Consider the following 20,736-nt stretch of genomic DNA (forward strand, 5'->3'; position numbering starts at 1 on the left):
CTGAAAGCTAATGTATTATACATCATATTGAAGGTAATTTAATTGGCTATAAACCTGGTAGGTCAACAAAATGGGAAATTTTATGCATGAGTGAACACCATTGTTTTTCTCTTCCAAGGCACAAAAGTAAAAATCGCAAAACTGAACAAATTGTCATTCATGCGTATGTGCCCTTCCATGGGACAATAAGAACAAGCAACAAATTTCACCCAAAAAGAAACATGAATTAAGTTGCAAAAATAAACCTTTGATCTCTGTGATATTTCTAAAGCCCAAAAGATCAATGAAGGCTAAAAGTAATGGAGGAAAATAAAGCATCTTGCGTCAAATCTAAATTTAAATGAAATAATTTAGAGAAGTAAAAATTAACAAAAATGGTAGAAATTTGAGCTTTTTTTTCAAATTAAGAAATTGTAAATAATGTTTGGTTCTTGAAATTGTCACATGGACTCTTAAATCACTAGAATAAAAGAAATAAATAAAGAAATTCAGCTTATTTAATCATCTTTATGCCTATCATTCCCTGTGTCATTTGAAGTTTGACTTGACAGAAAATTCTTATTTTTCCCCTTTATTTTCCCACTTTGTTTTTCTTAGAGGTTATAAAGAGATAAAGAGAACAGAAGCTTATTTTTCCTATTTCATTTATGTCTCTCATTGTGTAGAACTGGTCTTTTGTTGTCAATGTTATCGTGAAGGGCATTTGCAAATGAAAGAGAACATGTCAATTTTTGCAACTTTTGATTTTGTACTTTAGGGGACAAAAACAAATGTGCTCACTCATGTGTAAATTTTTCTTTTTAATTAACCTATTAGCTTAACAGCCAATTGAATTACCTTTAACATGGTATATAATACATTGATTTTCCCAAAAATCTTCTATGAAAAATATGACTTCGAAAAAGTGTTTACTTTCTTTTTTTGCTGAGTGTATATGAATCATGTTATGATGACATTTTATTTGAATCTGTGGGATGTGTGCCCTATTACCTCCGCCAAGGAAGGAGGTTACATTTTCATTAGCGTTGGTTTTTTAGTTTGTTTGTTTTTTTTTTTCTTTCTGTGAGCAAAATAACTAAAAAAGTTGAGAATGGATTTGGATGAAACTTACAGAAAAGGTTGAGAATGACACAAGGAACAGATAAATTTTGGTAGTGATGCGAGAATTTGTATGGATTTTCAATTTTCAATATTTGGCAGGTAGGGTCAATGAATTTGGGAGTTCAAGCTGCGCATTTTTTTAGGATTGCATACATGCACTTAAGTACATGTACATACTCTAGTTTCTGCTAGGGCGAGGCACGCTGCGCTGCTGGAAATTGATGATTGAACAAAAGGCCTTTATATTGGCAAATCAGGCGATTTTCAGCATACATGTGTATGGGTGGAAATCACTGATCTCCATGGAAGAACACGATCATCGGTGGAAATGAGCTGCTTGGTGGAGATCTGCGCTCTCAGAGTGCTTCTCTAGTTGCTTGATGAAATTGAAATTGAATGAATTGGGTGGATGCATTAAGCTGTTGCTGTGAAGTAAACTGCATTGAGCAAAGACAGTTTTGTACTGGGAATCCTTGGTTTTGCCAGTATTTACTGCTGACATTGACAAACATGATACTGAGTTTTGACGGATTTTTGTTCTTTCAAACATGAGTATTTTCACATGTGGGTACAGGTTTACACATTTGTTGAGACTGCGCACAACTTCTTTTACACATCAATGCCTAAATGTAATTTGAAAACATTTCACCTTGGTTAGGACAGATCTTTTTCTGAACATATTAGGATATATATGCTGCTTGCAAAGCTATTTATAAAACCTTTGAATTTCACCATGGTTGTAATAAAAAAAAGTAGTGGAAAAGAAGAAGATCTGAAGCAAAATCAAAATGAATATCTCTATGCAATGTGCTGCTTCCAGGTACTGCTCTGCAAGCAGATGCATGACGAAGCATATTTTCACAAAATGCGTGAATCAAACTTTTCACACGATATTATTGGGGAATCCAAAATGGTAGGTTGATCATATCTAGGTGATTGAAGTAGAATACAGACAGTACACCAATACCACTTACCTGTCATTCACATACTTGATGAAAGGTGCAAAGCCGTGTTTTCTGGAGCATATGGTATTATTCCAGCTCACAGAGTATAATATACTCCTATCTGGATGAAGGTCCCACTATTACTAGAGTGTTAGTCAATATCTCTCTCGTGTCGAGTCATCACATTTGTAATTACGCAATGTGTGCCATGACACATGGTTTGTGTGAATACTGTGTGGGTATTTAACATTTGTTTTTCTTTTGTAATAAAACCAATAAATCAAGGCACATTCTATGTATCATGACATTAGTCATAAAGTGCAGAACTCATTTCAGCATTCTTTGTTTAATCAATATTTTATCCTATTTTGTCACAGAACTATTTGAATTTCTATTACAGTGATTGCTCTATACAACCCACACAAAAGCATGCCCACATACACCCACTTATGAATGATAATGAATATTTCTGAAATGGGAAAAATGTGGCAAAAAAAAAAAATACAAAGCTCATAAAGATTGAAAAAAAAATCTACAACCATTTTGTGCTATATTAATTATGTTTTCTGATTCAAAGACTAGATTCATGTTGATTATGTTACTGAAGCAGTGTTTAAGGAGCTACCACATTTCATTGCAAACATTTTTTTTTTCTGGAGCATGGCTTTCGAAAGGACTATCATATGACCACAGGGAGAAAACATTATCGACTCAATAGATGTGGTCAAATTGTTTGTCTGGTAATCTATATATTTTTCCAAGCTGCTGATGCTTTACCTTGCATGTTCTGCACAATTTTGCCTTTGTTGTTTGCACATGTTTACTGCTGCTTGTATTAATTGTTCTGTAGTGTTTTGAAATGACAGTGTAAGTTCAAATGTGAATAAGAATTTGTTTCTAAGTTTGAAAAGTCTGCAGGGCGATGAGGAAGAGGTCTTTGTGGTAGCATCATGTACATGTATCGCCCTCTAATGGACCGTTTGCCAAAAGAAGATCCTAGAAAGAAGAGAGTGAAGGAAGGAAGTGACATAGGGAGAGTGCAAGGAAGGCAGTATTATTACACTGTAACTATTTACCTTCCTTACATTCTCTTGAATCACTTTCCTGATCTTCAGTCTCCTCTTTCTAGGCTCTTCCTTTACCAAACAATAGTCCTTTCAAGGTCAGGAAGTATGTACGTGATGTCACGGTAAACATCTTTTCCTCAAATAAAAATGTTATGTCTGTTGGGACTAGATTCTGATATGAGGTCACATGATGTCTTGAGAAAGAGAGAGAGAGATGTTTGTTCAGGAGGGAAAAAACACCCATTATTCATAAAGACTTCAATGAATAGAAACATATTCTGATATGAGGTCGCATGATGTCTTGAGAAAAAGAGAGAGAGTTTGTTCAGGAGGAAGAAAAAAACACCCATTGTTCAAGAAGACTTCAATGAATAGAAACATATGAAGGGTGTGATTGCAAAATGAATTAACTCCATTTGTGTAAAGGACAAGTTCACCTTCATAGACATGTGGGTTGAGTGAATGCAGCAATATTAGTACCTTTATGGGTAAAAAGATGTTTTTCGCCAAGGAAATCCAATATCAAGAATGTGTTTCTTATTAATTGTAGATGTTTGAATTTGTAAATTTATATAGCTTGCGATTGTATCAAGATCGTCTGTGGATTGGTATGTGGTTATCGTATGGGTGTGTGTTGTGTGGAAAGCTTGAATATGGTCTGCACAATGATGTGTGTGTATGTGACATATTCTGTATGTACATTTGTACATTATGACTGCGTGTGTGTGAAGATGGGGAATTCCCTACGTAGAAGGCCAATCACAGCATCAGATTGCCTCACACCTGCTAAACGTCATGATGATGTCATGTATACATATGGCCGTCCCACCACATTTTCTGCATGTATCAGTGTGCGCGCACACACACACACGTACCACATGCAGTGCTAGCTAGAGTGCACTGAAGAAAATGATTATGTGTGTACAAGACAGTTTTTGGCGCATCAAGCTTTACAATCTCGGAAGATGATAGCACAGGCAAAGTAAAGCTTTACCGAAGGCATTTTGCTTTACCTCGCTATAGCAGGTTTGATTGACTATGTTTTTCTTTGTTTGGAAGTCACAAAATTTATCTCGTTATAGCAGTTATTTCGTTATAGCCGATCTCGCTATAAGAGTAGCATTTTACATAGACTTGTGTGGAAGGAAATTTGGGACCGGGAAAATTTCCTCGTTATAACCGATATCTCGTTATAGCAGTGTTCGTTATACCGAGTTTCCCCTGTAGAACACATCAGTGAGAGTTTCAGGAAAATCCAACAATCCGTTCAAAAGTTATGAATTTTTAAAGTTTCTGCTCAGTCATGGCTGGATGAGAAGACTACTATAGCTTGTGATGTCACATGAGTACAACGGTATAAAGAAAGTATAAAGAAAATTCACCTTATTTTCACTTTTCTCACATAACAGAAGAACACTCGACTTCTCTCTTTCAGAAGGCAAGGGGAATAATATTATCCTTATACATACATCAGTAACAAGTCCAAGAAATGTGCACTTTATTCAAAAAGTAAAATTTTGTGAAATTCTCTTTTTATTTTCATTATATCGTTGTATGCATGTGACATCACACTCTGTAGTAGTCTTCTCATCCAGCAGTAATTGCGCAGGTACTTCAAAAATTCATAACTTTTGAACGGATTGTCGGATTTTCCTCAAACTTTCATTGATGTGTTCTACTAATATTGTTGCATTCACTCAATCCACATGTACTTGAAGGTGAACTTGTCCTTTAAGTTGACATTTGCGATTAAGGCTGCTAAAAACGCAGAAAATGATGAGAAAATATGGGATATTTTCAATGGTAACATCAAGAATATTTCTTGATATCCAGTGAGATATTGTTTGTAAGATTTAGGTTTCTCTACCCGATGATAGACTTACTTTGGAATGTTTGGAAAAACCTGTTTTGCTGTGTAACTTCTCCATTTGTGTCCATTTGACATTTGTGATTAAAGCTGCTAAAAACACAGAAAATGATAAGAAATTTGGGGATATTTTCAATAATAAATTCAAGAATATCTCTTGTTATATAACTTGTGAGATATTATTTGTAAGGTTTTATTTTGCTCTATTTGATGACAGACTTACTTCAAAATGTTTAGAAATGTCACTTAAAGGGTGTGTACAGTTCTGGTCGAGGTGAAGATTTAGCTTTTAACGTTTTGTGAGATATTCAGAAACCACTCTATGAGATGTGAAAGAGCACGCAGTTCTAAGGGGTATCAAAAGTTTATTCGATGAAAATCGGTTTTGAAATGGCTGAGATATTCAAAAACAAGGTGAAACAAAGAGATACTAATAAAGTTGGGGCATGTCGCCTTTTATTATTAGCACTTTTTTGGATATCTCAGCCATTTGAAAACCAATTTTAATCAAATAAATGTTGAATCCTTCTTAAAATTAGATGCTCTTTCATATTTCATAAGAGGCTTTTCATTATCTCACTTAGGAATGTTCAAAACATGAATCCTTACCTCAAACAGTACTTTACAGTACCTTTAAGCTGTTTTGCAATCAAACCCTTCATATCAAGCCAAAACAGATGAGTGACAGGTTTATTGGACTGTTACCAAACATAACAACAGCATGTTTACATATGGACTGTTACCAAACATAACAACTTGTTGGATTGCATGTTGTTACATATCGTCGCTGGGGTGACAAGACCTTGTATCTGCAACTTTGGTGAAAATGACTTTTTTGGAGTTAATGGTCAGATAATCAGTTAAGTGATGTCCTGTCCAAATCCTAGATGTCTTATCCCCAAAATGAAGCCACCACGGCATGTCAAAGGAATGTCTATTCCATTGGATACAGTACTTTGGCTGCCATGTTTTTTGGCTCTCCTGAACATTTGACATTTTGTAGATACGAGGTCTTGTCTCCCCAGCGCCGATATGCTTTTGAGAGATAGCGATATCAGTAGAACTCACATTTGCACATTAGCTGAGGTCACAATGCCACACAGCCTTACAAGACTTGACTCACTTCCTACGCTAGATTTCCTTTTTGCTTTTTACGTGATTTCAAGGAGAACAAGCTAGTTCTCAGTTACAATTGATTCATGTGCCGACAGAGGTCATTGCAGATCTTCTCTTTAAAATCAACTTATGACTATCTACATGTAGGTGTAGGATGCTACATTGTATAACTTTTTTTTTTTTTCAATGTGTACTTGCCCAGTAGAGCAAGCAGATTTTCAAATTGTTGCAGAGCACTTGCCCAAACAAATTTCACTTGCCCAAAAAGAAGTTTAAAGATATAAGAAAATAATATAGAAAATAACTTGTAAGTCAAGGGCTTTACAAGACACAGTCATTTGATAAACAGCATCCCTATGGTGATTTGCATGTTTTTAACACATTGGAGTGACAAACTTGATTAGATAGACTGTTGGTGTTGCATTGTACTGGGACTTCTTTGCATTTTAAGTGTTATAAAGTTGCTGAAATGAAATTAAAGTGTGTTACATCAGAATAGTATGGTTGACTTCATGTTCGTGTGTTTGAAGGCGGGGAGTGAAGAAAAAAAGTGGCTTCAAAACTCTCTGCTTGCCTAATTTGGGCAAATATTTTTTTCTCATAGTTCCAAAACACTCTCCCGACTTTGATTTTCACTTGCCCCGGCAATCAGGTAAGGGCTTGTGACACCCTGAGGTGTTAGAAAAAAGCTGGATAGGTCTTCATGAAAACAATGTATAGACATTTATACCTATAAATTTGGTGCATATTGGAATGTTCAGTGAGGTGGATGTGTGTTCTCTTCTATCAGATTTTAACAAAAGACATTCATGTAGCATCTACATGAACATTACTGCTTTCTGCTTGACTGTAATCAACTGCTTTTCTAATTAAGGGATAATCAATGATAATCAATTCATAAGTGGTTTCTCAGAATCTCACAAAAAGTTAAAAACTCAATCCTCATCTCAACCGATACTACAACATCCCTTTAATGCATTGATTAACTAAAATTTTCTCTGTAACTTCTTCTTTTGCTCTCTTTCATTGTCATACTCATCTTCTGCATTTGTGTCTTATCTCTTTCCTTTTTCTATTCTTTTTGTTGTCTGGTTTCTTACTATCAAGTGTAGAAGTCACCATATGATTTTGTAAAACATTGTAATTGGTGCATTGCATGTGTATGTGACTTTGATGTTCTCCTCACAATTTGTTAATTCTTGACCCATTTTTGGATACAGAGATGGAATGGAGGTGGCTGTGATATATTACAGGAGTGGTTATGTTCCCACACACTTCCCGTCAGACACGGTGAGTCAATTTTCAATGTCAATGCAATCGTGCTTTATTTCCATCCAATAAAAGAGATAATACTAATATGAAGTATACATTTAATGAATTATATAATACAAATCATGAAGTGTTATACAAAATATATCAACGAATAGATAAAAATGATGCATGCTTTGCAGTGGTGATGAAAGGTATAAAGTGGTGAAAAAGAGTGATCTATTGAAAAGTGGGGCTTGTAAAACATGGGATCACATGAAAAATATTATCAGATATATGCATATCCAAATTGATCTCATTACAATTAGAGCTTTTTATGACCGATATGTATGTTGGAGGTAATATCAAAAGATCAAATTTAGATAAACGAAAGAAAACTGCTAGTCCAGATAACTTTATCAGAATGGGAGTCACCTGTATTGATAATGCTGACGTTGGCTCCATGGTCTTGTTCGGTAGGAGTGGCGGGCCAAATTGATGGGCGAGCAGTCAAGGGCGGCGGTCTGCCCCTCCGTCTCCTTCCACCTCGCCGGAACGAAGAAGATCCAGCAGGAGCTGGCCAAGCCCGGGGTCTTGGAGCGGTTTCTGGAGGACGAGGCGCTGGCGAACCTCATCAGGACCACCTTCGCCGAGCAGTGCTCTTTGGACCAGGTATGTGTATGTGTTTGTGTGTGTGTGTGTGTGTGTGTGCGCGCTCATTCACACTCTGTCTTCTTTCGTTATCACATGGTATTTGTCTATCCGGCTTTCTGTTCTGTGTCTCAATGTACAGTCAAACCTGTCGTAGTAGCCATCTGTCTATAGCAGCCACCTGCTGTATGTGGCCACTGAAAAATCCCCCCTTACCCCTAGAGAGAAAAGTAATGTTTACACTTACCCTGTTCATAGTGGCCACCCGTGAGGGGTTTTAGATGTGAAATTATCATCCCAGTTTGTTTTTTTAATTTCATAGGGATACCAATATTAGAGTTAATGACGTGATAACATCTTCACCTCATATAACTTGATATTTGGAAGGTGAGACATGTGAAACTTCATATTCTTATGATTTTCTTATCTTGTGACTGATTTTGATAAAACTCCTACTTTTGTATTTCTTTCAAATGCAAATTCAAATGATTTTATTTTTATATAAAGTAATACAAAGCAATGTACATGACGCTTACATGAGAACATGATATTTTAAGGAACTTTGAATCACATTAACTTCAACAAAACAACTGTATTTCTTTGTTTGCACATGAACCATTTTATTTGTTGAACATAAAATAGATGTTCACTGTTGTGGGAAGATCTCCATATCGTCATATAAATGAACCTAACACAATGTAATAATGAATATTCTGCATGAAAGCAGAGTCGGGTGAATGTTAACAGGTGTGGGACCTTGGGATGATTCATCAATCCTATCAATCCTATGGCGATATGTGATGCTGATGAGCTAGCCTAATTGGCTCAGTGTTCGTCTGTGGAGCTCATAATAAAGTGGGTAGATTTGAAAGCGTACTCCTCAATTTATTAGTAAGCCTTTTCCATCTATTTCTGGTTAGTCATCAGCTGGAATATTTATTATTTTTTGGTTGAATAGATCTTTCTAGGAGCGAATGTATTATGGATTTGTGTGTTTATGTGTTTTGTTTTGTTTTGTTTTGCTTTTGGGGGGTGGGGGTGGAGGGTCAATTAATATGATTGGAACATTAATCCATCTTTGAAATGGCAACAAGTGAATCTATCTATATGCTCTTTGCTTCTCCTTTTTTTCATAGTTCATATTGTCTGAATGTTAAAGTGATGTTATAAGCTAGTATTAATCCTGTTTGTTGGTCTTTTTGCTGATCTCTCATATCCGTGTCAGACACCAGAGGGTGAGGAAGCAGCAAAACGGGGAATTGAGAATCCTAGGAAGTTTGTGATGAAGCCTCAGAGAGAAGGTGGTGGTAAGTCATATGTCAAGAAAAAAAGAATTTGCAATTACCTGTCACACAACATGAGAAATTAAAGGAAGGTCTGGAAACTAAAGACACAATATCTGTGAGCACTGTAAATGTGTATTGTGTTTATAACATACTGTGATATGCATTAATTCAATAAGCCTCCTTGATATGTTGTAATATAACAACCTGGTACAGAGAGATACGCAAATTTGGTCAATAAGATATTACAAGTTGGGAGATACAAATATACCTATAGGTACATACATACATCTGTACACACACACACACACATACATATTTAAGTATATAAATACATGTACTGTATATGTTATATATTCAACTAGTCTATCTTTTTTTTTTTTTTTTTTTTAAATCAGGACTTCCTGACAACTTCGTGAGTGGTTAAATTTGTGATTGTGGAGTACAGTACTGAATGGAGAGTTAATATCTTTGTGTGTCATTGCGAATAGCATCCAATTTGTGGAATTAGCAATAATAAAAACCTCGCAAAATATTTGGTATATACAGTAATAGAAAAAGAGAGGGGGAGAGACAGTGAGGAAGATAGGGATTAGGAGCATGAGCAGTCATGCAGATACAGAAATATTGAAGGACATTTCAAAGCGGAAGAAGTCACATGAAGCTCTTGAATATGTCACCAAAATGCCTTCTGTAGCTACCCAGAGATTATCATAGTGTTATATAGTCAAGCATCTCCCCCCCCCCCCCCATGTTTGCAGTCAAACATCACCTGACTTATTGCTTCCAGGCAACAACATCTACGATGAGGACGTGCGCACCACCTTGCAGAAGTTGGCTGGCAGTCAAGAGAGGGCGGCATACATCCTGATGGCTCGCATCATGCCGCCCATCCACGAGAACTACTTCATCCGGAACGGGGTGAAGACGGTGCTCTCGAACGTCGTCAGTGAGCTCGGAATATACGGGACTTTGGTCAGGTGGGATTTCTGGGATTATAACTTTTTGAACGAAAGCAAGAGATTGTTGAAGTAGATCTGAGGGATGAAGATGTGTTTTGACAGATTTTAATCAAGTTTGTCTCCCTCAGTACAAATATATTTATATGATTGCAAATATGGATCTATATATTTTTAACAAACATGTTTGAAAAGGGAACCATTGGTTCCCTTTTCCATAATCTTCCCCCTCCGCCCCCCCCCCCCCAAAAAAAAACTAGAGCGGTTCAAATTAGTCTTTCAGCAGTCTTTCAGCAATCTCTCTTTTTGACATGCCCGTGAATGTTAGTCGTGATATTTGTCTTCGTAGCCACATTGGAATTCAAAATAGCAGGTATTGCGTTTGTCAGACACATCACATCAGTTAATATTTTAACTCAGTATGTTAAAATACTTGTTTACACCTAATTTCAGGGTCACTCACCACTTAGAAATCGAGATAGGGATTTTGAATATTTCGTCGAGGCGGCCATATTGGAATTCAAAATGGCGGCCATTCGATGTTTGTCAGACACTCCGAATCAATCTGTCATCAAATTCAATGTGTCAAAACGCTCATGTGTACCAAATTTTGGTGCCACAGGTCATTCAGAACTGAAGATAGGGATCTTTGAATTTGTTTAGTGATGGCGGCCATATTGGAATTCAAAATGGCGGCCGACCCCGTGGTCAGATCTCTTGGATCTGGCAATATTTGAAATCAGCGCCCCAAAATACCCCTATATGCAAAATTTCATACTTTCCGCCGGATGTGAGCATTTCGACCAATTTTTATTACTTATCTGCCCTACTAATAAGTTTAGAAAGTGGGACGGGTCTCCAGAAGCCCTCTGGCTGGAGCTTGCCTCGTGATAGTAGCCTGACTGTGTTCCACATGCCAATCATCTTCTCGCTTGTCTTGCAATTAATACAGGGAGAGGGTCTTTAACGAAGGCTAGGGAAAAAACAGATGTTAAGACATACTTGTAACCACACACATGTGAGTTGGCTGTTTAGTATGACATAAGACATATGGCCAAAAGCCTTGCTGCAGTAGTCTGCCAAATGTGTAGGCAGGAAGATGGTACGATCCCGAGAATCGTAGAAAAAAGTTCAGACAGATTACTCTCAGCTGACGACAGAGGTCAAAAGTTCATGCACAAATAATTCACCCAGACACTCCCTCAAAATTTTGAGAGAAAGTCATAAGCAATCAGTATGGACTCCTTTTTGTCCAGTTATCGGGATTATGCCAGCAGCCATCACTCAAGTTGGCACGCAGCTTAAATAAAGATATCATAAAAAGAGTTCAGAGTCTAGACTATGCTGCAGGTGTGGGTGCATAACACATTAAAGGGATCGTACAATTTTGGTTGAGACCTAATTTCAGGTTTCTAACATTTTTTGGTGAGATAATGAGAAACATCTTATGAAATATGAAAGAGCATGTAATTCTAGGAATTCAACGTTTATTTGATGAAAATTGGTTTTGAAATGACTGAGATATAAAAAAAAGAGCGATTCTAATGAAGTGTGGGACCCACACTTTATTACGATCGCTTTGTTTTACTTTGTGTTTGGATGTTTCAGTCATTCCAAACCCGATTTTCATCAAATAAACTTTGAATTCCTCTTAAAGTGGTGTGCTGTGTTCTATATCATAAGTGTTTTTTGTCCCCGCCGAACGAGTTCGAGCAGGGGACTATGAAACGGGCTCCGTACGTGTGTGTGTCCGTCCGTCTGTGCGTCCGTCTGTGTCCGCGTCTGTGCGTCCGTGTGTGATCAAAATGTTCAATTTGCTACTTCTCTGTCATTTATGAGCCAATTTTGATTCTGTTTGCTTTATATGATAGCACTACATGGGAGCTTTGAAACTTCTACACAGAATTTCAGTTGTGACCTTTGACCTTGACCTTTGACCTATATTGTACATTTTGCTTCAAAATGCTACTCCTTCGCCATTTCTAACCCGATTTCGATTCCGTTTGCTTTGTGTGATGGCACTAGGTGAGGGCTTCAAAATTTCTACACAGAATTTTGACCTTTGACTTCTTTGACCTTTGACCTTGATTTTTGACCTATGTTGTACATTGGCTACAAAATGCTACTCCTTCGCCATTTCTAACCCGATTTCGATTCCGTTTGCTTTATGTGATGGCACTAGGTGAGGGCTTCAAAACTTGTACACAGAATTTTGACCTTTGACCTCTTTGACCTTTGACCCTGATTTTTTACCTATATTGTACATTTTGTTACAAAATGCTACTCCTTTGCCATTTCTAACCCGATTTCGATTCCGTTTGCTTTATGTGATGGCACTAGGTGAGGGCTTCAAAACTTCTACACAGAATTTTGACCTTTGACTTCTTTGACCTTTGACCTTGATTTTTGACCTATATTGTACATTTTGCTACAAAATGCTACTCCTTCGCCATTTCTAACCCGATTTCGATTCTGTTTGCTTTATGTGATGGCACTAGGTGAGGGCTTCAAAACTTCTACTCAGAATCTTGACCTTTGACTTCTTTGACCTTTGACCTTGATTTTTGACCTGTATTGTACATTTGGTACAAAATGCTACTCCTTCGCCATTTCTAACCCAATTTCACTTCCGTTTGCTTTATGTGATGGCACTAGGTGAGGGCTTCAAAACTTCTACACATAATTTTGACCTTTGACTTCTTTGACCTCTGACCTTGATTTTTGACCTATATTGTACATTGGCTACAAAATGCTACTCCTTCGCCATTTCTAACCGATTTCGATTCTGTTTGCTTTATGTGATGGCACTAGGTGAGGGCTTCAAAACTTCTACACAGAATTTTGACCTTTGACTTCTTTGACCTTTGACCTTGATTTTTTACCTATATTGTACATTTTGCTACTAAATGCTACTTCCGGCGGGGACATATATTACGCACCGCATAATTTCTACTTTTCCTTGTTTGGTATCTCGCAAAAAGTTCAAAACCAATTCTCATCTCCACCAATACTGTACCATCCCTATTACCCATCAGCTCCCAGAAACCCACATTTAAGCAGTTTTGCATCCTCTTATTGTGGTTTTTGCTCCTCATTGTCAGTGTTTCATAAGGTAGGGTAATAAATTTTCCTTTTGTTTAAACCCTTTTTTGGTCCAATATCATTATTTATTTTGATGACAGAATATATTATCAAAGCTTCTAAACACTGAATTTCTTAGAATTCAGGTATAATTCTACGTACTCTTTCAAAGTTGCGTGTTGTTTTATTTTCACTTCTGTATCCTTATTTTGACTTGATGCAGACTTTGTGAAGTTTACCTGTTTTATTTGAACGTTTTCCAAGAATATGAGATATGCAGAGAAATTCAGAGCAGTCAGTTCAATGGTGACACAATAGTGATCTACCCTTGATCTGGACGGGTACTTGAGCCCCCAGTTGTCAATTAAATTTCAAAAGTTTTGGTGTTGGAACCACTTGATAAGAAGACTAATTTGAGTTTATGTTATATGTGTGGAAAACAATGTAAAGAAAATATAAAGAAAATTCAACATGTTTTAACTTTTCTAGCGTAATGAAAGAGCACTTCACTAACTGCTTTCAGAAAGCTGGGGGAATAATTACTATCCTTAACGTATGTCAGTATCTTGTTGATGGATTGTGTAATTTTCATGAAAAATGAATTTTTGTGGAATTCTCTTTATATTTTATTTATATTGTTGTCCACACCTGACATCGTGAACTCTAGTAGTCTCCTCATCCAGTCATTACAGCATCAAAACTTTAAAAATTTGTAACTTGTGCATTGATTGTCCGATTTTCCTCAAGCTTTCACTGATGTGTTCTACTAATGTTGCTGCTTTCACTCAATTGACATTGCTCTTTGGGTTTTGGTTTCCTTTAATGTGGAGAGTTCGCTCTGTGTTGGAGATGTGAGTGTCTGTTTCTGTCATGTGATCATGTGACCAAGCGATCATGTGACCCTCTCTTTGCTTACTCCCGTGCAGCCACGGAGGCGAAGTCGTCATGAACGAGACCTCGGGCCACCTCCTGCGGACAAAGGACATTGGTCAGAATGAGGGAGGAGTTGGGGCGGGCGCTTCCCACGTGGACAGTCCATTCCTCGAATGATCGCTGACCGGCAGCTGACTGCTGGACGCTAGAAAGCCACAGCTGACCGCCACATGCCAGACCATTCCCAGATACATGCAAGAATCACCATAGGCGCATTTTAATTTTTTTTTTAACCTGTTGAGGACAAGCTGATTTTGCAACAGCACAAGTTCTCAAAAGACACCTGCCCGAGTACACTCAGGACTAGTCTTCCATGGGTTTGATAGAAAACTTAAGTGTGCCATGCGGTGAATATTTCCACAAATCAGCTTAACAAAAAGATAGAAGGGTAATTCATCTCAGCGGAATTCCATTCCTTGAAAAAAAAATCAGAAAGATGGTCATGCATATCTAGGAGACTCTTCAACTGCCTTGCACTCAACGATACATTATGTACTATAATATACATATCATATATTTTTATGACTTCAAATTTGGTGTGTGATTGTGAGAAATGTTGATGACGTGCGCGATTTTTGATAATCAATCTTTCTCCCTACCTGCGTCTGCTGTTGTACAAGTTTCCATATGATCAGAAATTTCTTTCCCACTGGTGGATATTGACTGAAAAGTTATTTAGCATGTGGTAATCTCATCATGTATTGTGTAGAGTGTGTCACATTGTGAAGATCCTAACAAAAGGATTCATTGTATGTGGTTGAAAGTATGTTGTGAAATGAATGTGTATTCTTTGTGCCATGCTGCGTGTGAGATAGAGTGGACTGCGTGATAATCTTATAGCTATGCATGAAGCAGTCCTGAAAGTGTTGCTGTTATTGCAATATGAATATACGATAGTTCCACAGCAGTGCAATGTCCTAGTGAGATTCTTTAATAAAATTGGCTTACATATGAGACCCTGCATCACAAAACCAACAAAAAGTCATCAGACATGAATTTTTAGTTAAGGGCAGATTCTGAAAGAGCAGACTTTAAGCTTTAAAGTGAAGTATAACTCATTTCAAACGGACTCTCCTAACCTTTCTAAATATTGGAAGGAAAGCACACACTCTGGAAAAGTATGAACTGAGAAAAGAGGCTCTTCTGAAGTACAGGGTCTATTCAAGTACTTACGGTAGTCTTTACAGAGACATGCCAGCTGTGAGGTGAATAGGATGAAAAAGACAGGATGTAAACCACTGTAGCAACAACAATGAATAGATTATCAAATTAAGCCCAAATTGAGCATGCTCTATTAACACATTCTGTCTATGGTTAATACCAACTTCCAAAGCAATATTAGAGTTGCAAGTGAAAAGTGTGCAAAGGATTTTCAAGAAATGAAAAGGGGCCTCTAAGATGTACCTGATCACACTACTCGTATAAAAACTGCTGAAAACACACTTTCCTTTTCATTTTATGATCCCAAACTTAAGCATAATGTAGGAGAAGAATAGCTCTTTCAGAAGTTATAAAAATCTCCAGATTGACTCGGTTGACCCATTTCACCTTTCTTTCTTTTTTTTCTTTTTTTCTTTTGAGTCCTCATGTGAAATCAAGGGGTGCAATTTTTTGTTGGTTTTGTGATGCATGGTCACATATGTACAGTGATTCATTCATATGTACCTGCCAACAGTTCCCATTAAGTGGGAACATTCTTATTTGGTAAGAAAGGAGAATCTTCATTCAGCTTTGTATTCCTATTTTTTGGTGAAAAAAAAATGGGTGAAAATTCCTTTTGCAGCATTTTCAGTTATTTGTATTTTCTTATTTTTAGGGTTGGCACATACGCATTTTTTCATAGCAACTCAAGTGAAGGACTGCAGTACGCAGCGCTCCGTCTGTAGAGTAACAAATACCAACGGGTGGTACATGTATTCCAGTTGTAGTGCATGCCATGCCAATTTATGTTTTTGTAATTTGCCACACTCAATTAGTAGCTTTTAAGCATACGTCTTCCATGTGAAGTGCAGCATGCAATATGACTACCCGTAGGTGATGGAATAGTGATAGTTCCTTTTTATGTTCTTTGATATCATGGAATTGTTTTAGACTTTGATGCGTGAATATTGATGTTGTGTGTGATGGAATAGTGATGGTGATCTAATGTTGGTTGTCTTTTTCTTTCTTTTATTTTTCTCATTGTCTTTCATTTATGTTTTAATTTTTATAATTGTGCGACAAAGTCAGAAAGAAGGAAACAGTACGACTGCTGTGTGGTCAGAAATTGCTAATTATGCCCAATAATCTCTCAAATCAAAAGCCTGTTATACAAAAATGGGCTCAAGAATGTTGCCAATCTGAGTCATTGGAAATGAGTCATATGTGCCCTCTTTACTTTTTTTTTTTTTGTTCGCTAACATGCGTGGGAGTGCAAAAAGTGTTCAGCAAAAATAGCATTTTATAACTGCATTGTTTGTCCTGTATTATTCTGTGGCAGATAACTTATCTGTCGCTCTGTGCGCACTGTACAAATCCAAACAGTTGCGTAGATTTACTCGGTCGTCTGCACAGCCAGTGAAGGAATGGCCCCGTTGCAGTGCAGTACAAAGTTTTTCAGTGAAAAAAATAGTTCGTTAGACCAATTTTATAAAACAAATAATGCACAAGTTTTAGTTACTGATGTTTAAAGGAGATGCAGCACACTCTCCAATATTCGAAAATGGAGCAACATCGAATATCGCATGACATTATGTGCCGCCTCCCCACTAATGCACTCTCACCTGTGCATTATTTATTAGCGTAGTGACCCTCACTTTAAAATTAGGATTAATTTGCCAAAGTGTGGTTGGCTAATGATACCCATTAAATCATTCAGTTGATTGGAGGGGAAAAGGAAAAAAAAAAAGATGTTAATGAGAATACATTTCAGGAAGCATAGCTAGATGGCTTCAGTGTGGAAAAAAAAACCCAAAACACTTGTGGGTTTCCAGAGTAAAAGATTTAGGATAATGTAAAAATTTTGGATATATAGTGCAGCAAGTAGCATGCTTTGAGAGGGAGAGAAATAATCATAGTGATAACATTTAGAGGGGACAATTTTGGAAAGTAAGCCACAAATGAACGTTCAGTGGCAGACGTGCAATGCACATGACTTCCGTTGTCGGTTTGTGACCTGTGCTTCGAGATGTCAAACTACGATGTGGACGTCTCGAGAAGTGTCACGAGCAGCCGATCGTATCTTCGTCTGGTTGCTAGGTAACGTCAAGGTAAGCTAATTGTCTCACTCTGATGAGATGAGAACGTTCTTGCAAAGACAGCTGGGGGCATGATATAATTTGTGCTGGCCACACAGTATGATTTGTTGTGCTTTAAAAGCACATGCAAATGAAGTAATACTGATGGTACCTGATAAAGTCTTTGATTTTACAATGTTCTGGAGCCGTGCTTCTCAACTGTTCGGCTGAGAAACTCTCGCAGGTGGGCAGCGATGTTGGCCGATACAAAATAAAAAAGATTCATATTGCAACTGATCAACAAATTGCCCTACACCAACATAAATAAGCGCTGAATTGATCAGCTTTTTAGCAGTAGCCTTGACAAAGTAAATCATGGGTATACATACACTGATCAATTTAATGCTTATTTATGTCACTGTAGGGCAATTTGTTAATCAGTTGCAACAACAAAAAAACCTGACGGAAGAATTTCATGAATTTGAATAAAAGAATCAAATTTCAGCTAATGGGCCCCAAAAAATGATTATGGGAGCTAAAGTGGGCCTTGGGTTGAAAAAGGTTGAGAAGCATGGTTCTCCAGGGAAGAAATCGAGGAAGGGGAAAAAAAGGACAACTCTCAAATATGCGATAGTAAAAGGTCGCATTCAGTCTTTTAACACTTTTTGTTTGATGGAATATTAAATAATGCATGTTTAAGTAATGTTTGTGAATGTTGAGCACCATAATCATTGTTACATTTTGAAATTTCATGATACTTGCAAGGACTAGTAGTATTTGGAGAAAATTTAAATACTGTACAATGTATATACCATATATTTCGCAGGATGTTTATTTTTTGCAAATATGGACAGAGACTCCAACTCTCCCGTTTTCGACAGGAGATCTTCCGCCGAAAACCCATTTTTGCAAAATCTCCCGTTCTCCCGCTTATGATTTAATTTCTCCCGCCCTGGCTCTGTGTCTCCCGTTGGAAAGGATTTCTTACTTGTTGCTATCGTATGTTGAAAAAATAAGCCTTAGATAGCACCAGAGAGCATCTAGAACCCTGGAAATTTCGCGCTTCGCACACATCAACTTGGAATCTCCCATTTGCTAGGGGTTTCAGGCGGGAGAATCTCCAGATCAGAAGGTGCTTTGGGTTGGAGTCTCTGTATGTAGCGTGATTCGGGTGCTCTTTGTTAAGTAAACAACATGTGAAAATGTTAAATCTGATCCTGACATAAATGTAATTTGAACATTAACATTTCTCTGTTTATTACTACATGTATACTTCACGGTTTGCGAATTTAGCCACTTGGGAAACTGTTGGAGAAATTCCAATTAAGAAAAAAAAAATAGACTCACTGAATATGTGGTGTATACCATATATTGCATTAAGATGTGATACATGGGTACACAGTGGAGAACAATGTAAGTCCAATTCATGGATTGTAGTAAGAAGATTGTCTTATGTAGGTCAGAAGTTCATGCGATGTACAGTGTAGCAGTAGTCAAACTGATGGTTACTCTGTGTTGTGATTGGTCTGCACTGCCAGATTAAAAGCGACACCTTACACAATGTTCTGCTTCCAAGCAAATACCTCTCCATGTTGTTTCAGTGGCAAAATGCTAGAGCAGTCTGAATCAGTATAAGTTCCTGTGTATAGAGATTTAATTTGAATATGCAATGTACTAGTAGTCTCCAATGTAGATCACAACTCCTAGTTGAGATTTGCAACTCAGTATTACATAAAACTTAAAATGTTATCTGAAATGGGATGCATTACAGATGTTTGTGTGTGTATGTTGTGTGTGTGTTTGTGTTGGGTATTACTAATGGTTGTATCATATGTAATGAGTTTCGAGACATTTCAGGCTTAAATTGTGTGTCATTTCTAGAGTTTTAATAGGTCTTCATTTACTCTCATCATTATGTTGATAGTAAGGTTCATACCTCTTCTTCAAATGATTGTATCCAAATTGCAAAGCATGGCATTGGAATTTTGGTTAACATCAGAGAATTTCATGATGAGCAAGAAATTGATCAAGACCAAAGGTGACATTTTGACTAATTTAAGAAAATTTTGTGCATGAGAATGCCTCATGTCAGGATACAGTATGTATGACATCATTGAAGAGATGCTTAATGAACGATAACCATGCAGGACATCTATCCAATATGTTTTTCATTTTTCACTTAAACCAAAATTTGTGTTAATTAGTTTGGTACAATGTAAGTAGAGATCTTCCTTTTTTTTGTAAGACTGTCTTTTATCTTATGAAACATTCCATATTTAAGTCAATGATGACCTGATGTTACTCAAGTGATTTAGAGATTTGCTTTGCAAGAATTTTCTGTAGCTTGAAGTTTCACCCGTGTGATTTCAACATTGGAACAGTTGATGCTGTGAACAGTACAGATTATGTATCAAATACAGTTAGATTGAAAGTACAATCTATGTGTTGTCTGATCTGGTCATCACAACATCAGTAAAATCATGATGAAGTCATATTTGTACAATATGACAGTGTCACAGCCATGCAGTTTAATAGCATCAAGGTATATTACAGATGGTGTAAAAAATGACAAATCATTCCCATCCCCCTCAGAAAAAAGTAATAATGATGGTAACTAAATAGATAAAAATATAGTGCGCTGTACTTGAGACAGTGCTAAAGCCCAAAGGACTTAAATTCAATTTTCTTGCAGTTTTGAGTTTGAGCTCACATTGCTCATTCCCATTCTTGATTGCCTGGGGTTTGAACCAGGATGCTTTTCAGCATGATTCAGCACCTATCAGGAGTCCACATAACTATCTCAAAATGGAGGTAAAATAGCAATACGACAAAACAAAGTAATCATAGGTCTCAAATGCTTTCATGCATGTATATACATGCATGTATGGAGAATGTAAGAGTGTCAGCAGATTAAATGTATGATCTGTCAGTGAATGAGCATCAGCTCTTACCCCTTTTATTTTTGCCATCTTGTAGTCTGTTTTATGTGCTTTTCCAAATGTAGTAGACTGTGTTAAAGAACCCTGAACTTGTCATCCAATAACAAACAAGGTTTTAAACCTGGTGTGTGTATATTGATTATTTCAGTGCCTGAAAACGGAGGATTAAAGGAGTCATGTAGAAGTGTTGATGTAAGCCAGTGCAGTACTGTATGTGATTTTTCTTTCATATCTTGATATATGCTGCAATAAATCTTGTGATTGGAAATGGCTATGTTTAAAAGCAAAAGATAGCGTGTGATTGGTGCATCACTACTCTACAAGAGTGCTGT

At 37.1% G+C, this 20,736-nt stretch overlaps 1 protein-coding gene across 1 annotated transcript in view; it reads left to right on the plus strand.

Annotated features, from left to right (window-relative positions):
- LOC139736788 (glutathione synthetase-like) overlaps positions 1–14,881 on the plus strand; it is a 37,903-nt gene extending 23,022 nt beyond the window's left edge. The window contains exons 7-11 of the mRNA XM_071647461.1: positions 7,316–7,385; positions 7,824–8,015; positions 9,220–9,301; positions 10,068–10,257; positions 14,244–14,881. Of these exons, the coding sequence (XP_071503562.1) occupies positions 7,316–7,385; positions 7,824–8,015; positions 9,220–9,301; positions 10,068–10,257; positions 14,244–14,367 (658 nt within the window). The 3' untranslated portion in view covers positions 14,368–14,881. The remainder of the gene's footprint in view (positions 1–7,315; positions 7,386–7,823; positions 8,016–9,219; positions 9,302–10,067; positions 10,258–14,243) is intronic.
- Positions 14,882–20,736: the final 5,855 nt, after the last annotated feature.

The sequence above is a fragment of the Diadema antillarum genome, unplaced genomic scaffold, assembly GCF_040938485.1.
Source record: "Diadema antillarum isolate AM-2024a unplaced genomic scaffold, OU_Dant_1.0 scf00000028, whole genome shotgun sequence".
Classification (NCBI taxonomy): Eukaryota; Metazoa; Echinodermata; class Echinoidea; order Diadematoida; family Diadematidae; genus Diadema; species Diadema antillarum.